This window comes from Syzygium oleosum, unplaced genomic scaffold (genome assembly GCF_021117445.2).
Source record: "Syzygium oleosum isolate NSW1041296 unplaced genomic scaffold, Sole_v2.1 Sole_v2.01, whole genome shotgun sequence".
In the NCBI taxonomy this organism is placed as follows: Eukaryota; Viridiplantae; Streptophyta; class Magnoliopsida; order Myrtales; family Myrtaceae; genus Syzygium; species Syzygium oleosum.
The window spans coordinates 8,580,705-8,589,147 of record NW_026607485.1 but is presented as its reverse complement, the minus strand read 5'-3'; the positions used below and the strand labels follow the sequence as shown (position 1 = coordinate 8,589,147).

At 39.4% G+C, this 8,443-nt stretch overlaps 1 protein-coding gene across 1 annotated transcript; it reads right to left on the bottom strand.

Annotated features, from left to right (window-relative positions):
• Positions 1-3,548: 3,548 nt before the first annotated feature.
• Positions 3,549-4,687, bottom strand: LOC130139852 (uncharacterized). The gene is made up of 2 exons (XM_056317656.1): positions 4,077-4,687; positions 3,549-3,809 (listed from the first exon to the last, which is right to left on the bottom strand). The coding sequence occupies exons 1-2, from the start codon at positions 4,463-4,465 to the stop codon at positions 3,668-3,670; spliced, it is 531 nt and encodes a 176-aa protein (XP_056173631.1). The 5' UTR covers positions 4,466-4,687; the 3' UTR covers positions 3,549-3,667.
• Positions 4,688-8,443: the final 3,756 nt, after the last annotated feature.

The window sequence follows — 8,443 nt, the reverse complement described above, 5'->3', positions numbered from 1 at the left end:
GGGAGACGAGGTGTGGGATTCTATGGACATCGACCCGTCGAATGGGGAAGTTACGGATCTGGAGTCCGATCTGGATGAAGTGGAGTCTGACCCGAAGCCTCCTCCCGGTTATGGCTAGTTTTAGTGATGGGTTTTGGAATGCCCAACCTTTTGACTACTTGTTTTTGTTAGAGAATTTAGGTTAACCCGACTACCGCATCCCTTTTTGTATATGAGTGGTCTGTTAAGAAGCGGCCTTGTGATAGGCTTATATTTATGTATCTTCCTAAGTTTTACGTTATGTTTATAAAATGGCTTCGTTGGTTGTTTCATATCTCAAATCGTTTTCCTTACTATCCCGCTTTGTTCATTGTTGTTGGGTGTTAGTTGGTATGCTTCAACATGCGTTTAATTGATCGATGAAATTTCTTTTGGGGTCGGCGACGCGTCCTGGGACATCGTAACTAAACGACCAAGGAAGGATGTTGGCGCGCTCGTGGGTTCGGGGCATGACATTGTATAAATTCTTTTAACACAACGTTGTTAAGGATTTTAATTAGGTCTATTATCACCGGTTGGGAAAAATAAAAGATTGAAGGGTGGGCTTTCCTCAAGATAACAACACAAGTAATAGATCATAAGGGGGAAAAAAAAGGAACCAATTTAAGATATAAGAAAAAGATTTACATCGGAGAACTGTAGTTGTACACCAGCAAAAATTTCAACTGACGTTGTTAAAATGCATGCCATTGCTCTCTCCCCCTACTAAAAATTGAGGCCCTCAAAGACAAGGGCAAAACAATTTAGAGGCAAAATTTTGCAGCTATCGCGTGAGCTAGCAAAATCTGCAAAAATGGTGATAGAGGACTCAATCAGATGCTAAGAATAAGTTGATCCGTCTACTTATCAATTGTCCGTAGCATCGTTTTCAATTCATGACATAAAAGGATACAGTATCTGTTGTGACGCGTATGTATGAGCATAACTAGAATCACTGCAGGTGACAGTAGCGTCGACAGACATGATCTCTGACACCCGTGCAGTGCCATTTCCTTTTCTCTACATTCAACCTAAGAACATACTCTGAGGCCATAATTGCATCGATTATTCAAGCATTTCCAAAGATTCAGAAGGCACCTTATACACCTAGGTACTGTACGTATAGTAGATTACCAAAACTGGGTTTAATGAGTCAGAGCTACGCTTGTCATTATCTTAAAGAGTATAGGTTATGGAATACTTAATTACACTCTAAAGGTTATCTTTGTGGTTATCCAACGAGGTCGAATACTTCAAAAGTAAAACTCTGGTAGATAATGCAAATGTACCTTTTAATTGCTCTTGTTAAGAAGGTTTCAAAGAATTTCAACTTAGAAAAATATACCATGAACAATAATGAATTAAAGGATATAAAGAACATCTCGCACAAGCAGCCTTATGATTTGACTACTTAATACGTACATATCTCCTGTAGTAAGAATCATCAACTATATTTTTCCGAGCTTCGTCATACAAAAGGGTATAACTTTCCGGCTTATCAAAATTTTCTCAAAATATACGTCCAACGCATCTTCGAGGTTTACCAACAAAATTTTATAAGTAAGAACTGAATAGAAAGGAGAAAAACAAAATGGAAGTGAATTAAACGATAGAAACGATCATAATCCATAATTACAACTTACAAGGAAGGGCAAGAAAATAAACTCTTAGATAAAAAGACTCGCACCCGTATATATACAAATCGGCAGTCTCCGGAAGCTTCTTCTTGCACCATGAACATATCTCAAGAGTCTTCCCGGGAAACCCTTCACGATGAGAATGACCCTTGCTATCAAAATGGGCCACAAGCCTATATTTCAAATGAGTCACTTGAAATGTGATTATAAGTCATAATGAGTTTCACAGAGAAAAACCTAAAAAAGGTGGGTTTTAGTGGGTATGTTTCATGACAAGTTGAAGCTCATAGGTAGATTGATTGATGGTAAAGAGTTCCCTTCTAGCATCAATCTTTAAAATAAAGCCCTAAAACAAGTCCCCTCTATAGATACATCTGCAACTGATTCAAATCTTTCCTCAAGGATTTCATCGTCTTCCGATCCTTCTTGGCATGCCCGAAATCTTTTTTGCTAAACCCATCCAAAGTGTTCGGTCGTCATGGCAATCCCAAGACCAAAACGGGCTATCATTGTACTTGTAGACATCCTTGTCCGGCTTGAATTCCTTCTTGCACAATGTACACTTCTTGATAAACTCCCCAAATAACCCCAATTCGTCACTCTCGTCAATCTTCTTCGTTGCTGATAGCTCTCACTCGGGCGACTTGATAAAATATATCTCCTCAATCACTGGCGGTTATGGCGTCTCGAGTGCTGCTCTGCATTTTTCAATGCTGAATTAGCTTCTAAAACTTGGGATAGTAATTTTGCCGCGGCGGGTGCTGCTTGTTTCAAGAGGTTACTAGGATTTTGAGAGGGTTCACTAGGGTCTTGAGAGGGTCTTGTGGCGTTCGATCGCTCGGGTGGTTTCGAGCCCTCGGACTCTGGGTTCGTCTTTTGAGAGGGTTTTGTGATGGCGGGTTGCGGTTGGAACTTCTTCTTCGTGATCGTCGGGATATAGTCATCACCAGTGCACAGTCCCCGGTTGGATGAAGATCCGATGTCACCGACACTTGTTGAACGTTCAAGGTGGAGACTACAGCGTCTGGAGGTGGGCATCTTTAATGGCGGATTCCGCTAAAAGATGTAACTAAATTTTCGGGGTTGTCGTCTCCACGAAGGATGAACAGTTATTGAGGATGTGTTGGTTCGTAGGAAACAAGGGATGTGTTTAAGGTTTGAGAGTAAGGAGGGTGGACGTGAAAGAGTGTTATATAGAGAATTAGCGGATCAAAGTAACAGATCCAGCAGGCTAAGGATTCCGAGACCGATAACTATATCAAGACCTTTAATTAGAATTTTAAAGTTAGCTGCAAATTAAGTGGGGCAAAAATTTCCTTTCAGTTGATTTGTCAGTTTAAATAGATTAAAAAATAACTACATCATTCTTCCTTAGCAAAGCCAAACCAATTCATGGGAATAATACACTAATAATATCCGGCATGTATTTAGTGGAACCTAGGAAAACTATGTATCTATATTATGAGTTATGACAATGAGGACGGTGTTTAAACTTATGTTGGGAGCTATAAGTAAGTCTTTTTTACATATGCAAAAATTAAGCATAAAGGGGTGAATTAGAGAAAAGTGGACATAACTTGACCTTTTTAATATGTTACAATCAATGAGAATTTAATTCCGAAAATTATATAAATATATAACAATGAAATTAGCTACCTTAATCTAACAAGAAAACCTGCAGTTATTTTAGAAAATAGCCAAACATCAAATAATATACCTAATATCTAATAATATTTTCTCTAACAGGAGTTCTCTAAAATCCATACATGAAAAGTCATTCATCATTAGTAATTGCTCCATTCGTGTACATAATTGTTCAGTCGGTTCCTACCTAATATGTCTAATACACCAAAAGGAGTTCCCTTATAAAGAGTTAAAGGACTTGATCAAAAGTTCGAAGGAGATCTGTGTCTATTTACAAGTGGATTCGATAGTGTCGATTCGATACGCCACGACATGTACATGTATGTATATATGACCCCTAATTATGTATCGATACACGAATAGGCATATTACAGCAGGTGACACCGGCTACTTTGCTGGTCTTCTTTACGATCCCCACCGTCCGATGTTTTCGTAACTTCGATGTGATACCCGTCCAACGCCATCTGCTTTCTACGACAGTCAATGGAGCAGTATGCGCGAAGGTCGTACCTGCGCTCTCCAAATCAAGCATTTCCAAAAGATTCAAGAAAACAGAAAGCTATTAGTCTTATTTTTATCACACCTTACTCTCAAATTCAGTTTCAGTTCTTTTTAGACTTGGAATCAATGAAAATTCACCGCTTTCATGCAAGTGGTTTAAGCAAGAAACGAAAGGAAAAGAAAAAAGAAAAATAACATGCAGGTTAATTAATCGAAAGATATGATCAACAGCAAATCACAAGGGCAACAACTAAACTCTAGGTAAAGAAGGCTCACCCGTACATGTAGACATCGGCATTCTCCGGGAGCTTAACCTTGCACCACGAACAGTTCTTAAGAATCTCCACAGAATACCCTACTCGCCGAAAATGAACGTCGTCGATAGTTGAGTTTTGTCGAATGTCCGTGTCACCTTTTGGGTTATCATCAGGTGTCCCAATAAAGAACATTGGGGCCAACCTAGGCCGGCAGCCTCCATCCCGAGTCTGTTCGGTGTTATTCTCAATGACTGACTCCCGACCATTAGGATCTTGCTCGCGTCCGGCGATGGTGAGCCGATCCCGGAGATTCTCAGCCAATGTGGACTCGGCGGCGGGCTGCGTGCCAGCTTCTCCAACGCTCTCGGAATGCTCAACGTCGACGGCGTGATGTCCCGGGGACGACATTACGATTGCTCGCTAGTGTCGGCGTGTTTAGCTGGTTGGTCAGGAGATGAAAAAGAAGATGGAGGTCCCTCGAATACGCGGGAAGATGGGGAAAAAAATTAAAGGGAAACGCTAAGGTGAAGATCAAAGATGGATGCTGGAGAAGAAAGATCAAGAAACGAAATGAATTTGAGGGTTTGAGAGGAGATGATCTGATTAGGGTTTTAGCAGGGCTTTTTACTTGGGAACTCTCTTCTTGAAGGAGACGTTAAACAAACGTGATTTTAAAACCCCCACTAAAAACGGCCTCTTAACCGTCCACTCAACCAATGACTTTGAATTAAGTATTTTTACCGGAATAATTTTCAGTACAACCACACTCATAAAAAAAGGTTAAAGAGAAAAGAAAAAGTAATTATAGTATACACCTATAGAGTAAATTGTGCTTTTCCATAAGCGAGCTTATTCGATCCACCTTTGATTATTGTTAGGTTTCGTTTGAGAGAGTGAGCGACTAAAGGTCTCAAATTAAGGGTGGATAATCCATTTTTTCGTGATCTTAGTTTTATTTGTAACGCTGGGGAATGCCCCTAAGCTTATGTACGTTATCTCATAAATGATATTTACACTTTTACCAAAAAAAAAAAATTAAGGGCGGATAAGATTATTTGGGTAAATTTTTCCTCACGATGGCTGTGCATGCTATAATTACTCTTTCTTTTTGAAAAAACAGTGCATACATCACTGGTGTAGAGAAAATATTTATTTTTCTAATGACAAATCACTCTCTCGTTCAAATTCCAGTTAAATTTAGTTTCTTTCTTTATCATTTTCTCTTTGTCGAGGAAAAAAAAAACAGAGGAAGGAATATCCGCTCATAAAATAAGTTTTACAGATAAATGGATTTATACAAAATATATCTTCGGTGTAAAATATCCTGTAGTCTTGAAATAGAAATTTTCATATACTGATTGGATCGAATTAATTTAGCAAAATGTAAAATTGTATACATGATAACATTTGAATCCCGTCTGTGTAATGATTTATTTCCACCCTGAGCATATCAAATAAAAGTGCATGCAGATCCTCCAATTTAACAACCACACGAACGTGTAGATAATGGATTAACTCAAGATTTTAACCACTAGCCGGAACTCAAAAACTAAGTGCCATGTAGATATATGATTAGCAACTCATTACAAGGGGAATATTGATAATTACACATAGCTAATTACGCTATATGTATATGCAAAAAAAAAATCACACAACCTAGGTAAATCCTTAATAATAAAGATTTTTGACTTCTTGCATCAATCTCAGGCCTGATGTAAATGTATTTTCTCAAAAGAGGGCCTAGAATGTGTTGGGAGAACAATGACAATCCGAACAATATCAGATTATCGTAGCGAAATAAAATAATCTCCCCTCTTGTGCAAACCTAATAGGAAACAACTGAATCGAGAAATATAAATACCAAGCACGCAAACACAATGCGATTTTTTTACACGAAAAACCTCCTCGATGTGAGGAGATAAAACCACGAGACCGGAGTCCACTCAAAAATCTTCACTATCAACAAAACTAGGTGAAAAAAAGTTCATCTCTAGTAAATACTAGAGGTACATAGTAGCAAAGATATCAAGAACTTCATTCTTGACAATAGACATGAACTTCACAAGAGATAAATGATAAATCTCATCAAAAATGCACTTTTGGTGCAACCCACGAAAATCTGATGTAGGAAGCTTCAAGTAAAAATCAAACCGATCAAATTCGAGAAGAATGCGACATGAAAACGCTGACAAAATTTCAGCTTAATCGGACCACGAATCGACCTCCGACTTTAGTATAAGATATTTCCTCAAACCTAGATTTTCTGCTCTCTCTCTCTCTCTCAAAAAACATTCTTTTGCGGCTATGACATAATAATAGTGAGAATTCCAATTTCTCCATATGAATAGACATATGGGCTCAGGCCTTTGGCTTGCAATTCCTTAGGCTTCTTCCACATGGGAGTGAACCCAGCCAACATAATAAACCTTATCTCAAATGATAGCATGCAATGGCAAATTAATCTCAAATAAGGATATGTGCTCATCAATCGGTCAAATCTTAATATGGCTAGGGGCATTTTCATCAAAAGACTTTTTCATTATTATATTTTCTTTTCACTAATCGTAGGATGGAGAGCACAACGGTACAAGTTGCTGTCATCTCTTCCTAATTTTATAATGCACCTAATCGATGGTATGAGAAACAAGCGGCCGTCAACGAAATTCAGTACAACATATAAAGCAGCAGAAGAAAGGAGGGGGAAAATCGATTTAAAAAAGAAAAAAAGAGATAAGAACAAGACAAAAAAGAAAAATAGAAAAAAAGGGAGAAGCAAAGGAAAAAAGGGGAGAGGAATGGGATGTTCTTGTGCTAGCAACAATGGCTATTAACATCCATCAAAGCATCAACCGGGCGCATGACCACGGTGGTGGAGAAGCTGGGCATCAAGATTGAGAGGAACCCGGACGAGTGCAGTGAGGTTTTAAAGAAATACAAAAAAAACAGAGGATGTGCGGTGAGGTTGACGAAGCAAGAAGAAAGCAAAAGACAAGGGAGAAAACAAAATGAAAAGAAAAGGAGAGAGAAAATAAGAAGAGAAAAAGGTTTTTGGACGAAAATGCCCTTGATCGTATTAAGATTTGGCTAGTCAGTGATTTTGAAGTCTTATTTGAGACTTAATTTGCCATTTCATGCTCTTATTCGAGACTGAATTTGTCATTTTAAGCTCCTACTTGAAATAAGGTTCACTTTGAGTCATGTTTTGAAAAGAACACTTTTACTTCAAGCTTTTATTTTAAATTTTCCCTTGATTTGTTTTGTGTTTTCCCTCGACAGAGAAACAACATCAAAAGAGGATTGATTTCCATCCATGTTCTTTGTTGTCAATTCAATGGAAAAAGGTGTGTATTAAGATATTTTGGGTATGGAATTAGCACCATCCAAAAGAAAAGACTTTTTAGGTTTAAGTCACAAAATAATGTCTTAGACATACTGTCACGCCCCAAACCTTAATAGGCTCACAACACCTCTACGACGGTCGTATCGAACGTGATGTTCCAGGACGCGTCGCCGACCCAAACGAGACACCCACATGAATACGCAAGTGGAAGCGAAATAGAACAACCCAGACAATAAACAATAACGAAGAGATAGTAATAGCACAAAACAATAATTTCATAATAATGGAAAAATAATCACTTATAACATTCGGTCAGACAAACAGACATTAGGCTCCTAGGGTTAACATCCACCATAATCATCAAAAAGGTACAGGTGGTAGGGTAAGTTAGCTAGCTGCACAAAAAGTGCTCTACCAAAAAGCTTCTAAGCCCGGCACACAAGCGCTCCTACAGTGCCCAATTTGAATCAGACCCTAAAGACTCCGACTCCGTGTCAGAGTTGATCTCGATCGGCTCTTCCTCATGCTCGGACTCCACAGGATCTGGCACAGGCTCGGGCTCTTCAAATTCCTCTTCGAGCTCGAGATCCGCAAGCGCTACGGGTTCTGGTACGGGCTCGGGTTCGGGACCAGGGTTCTCCGGGGGATCTTCGGCGTCCAAAATCTCACCATCAGGAGCATACACGTCCCCGGGCTCCCAATCTACGGCATCCTCGTTGCCATGTTGTTGACCCTCAAAACCCCGAATTGGGCCAATTAACTCCAATCCGTCCCGATAAAACCAAGTCAAGTACATGTGACGCTGCAAGTCCTCTAAGCCCTCATTTACCCAGATTGTAGTAAGGTGCCTAATGTAAGTCTGATCTTCTCATGCACCATATGCATAGGGACCCCAAAATGCCGAGGTGGCGGCATGATCAAGGTCGGGGCCGGGGATCTGAAATGGTTTGCACTACAGCAATGAGAATAAATCTCAATAAGCAGACAACCTAAACCCCACCTAGGCTAATGCGTACCCAGACGAATCCCAACATGCAATCTAGTAA

What these genes read in the sequence shown, in the direction of transcription:
- LOC130139852 (XM_056317656.1), bottom strand. Translation starts at nt 4,465, where the DNA reads ATGTCGTCCCCGGGACATCACGCCGTCGACGTTGAGCATTCCGAGAGC. An exon ending in GCCGATGTCTACATGTACGG is followed by an intron (nt 3,810 to 4,076) that starts GTGAGCCTTCTT and finishes TGGAGAGCGCAG; the next exon opens with GTACGACCTTCGCGCATACT.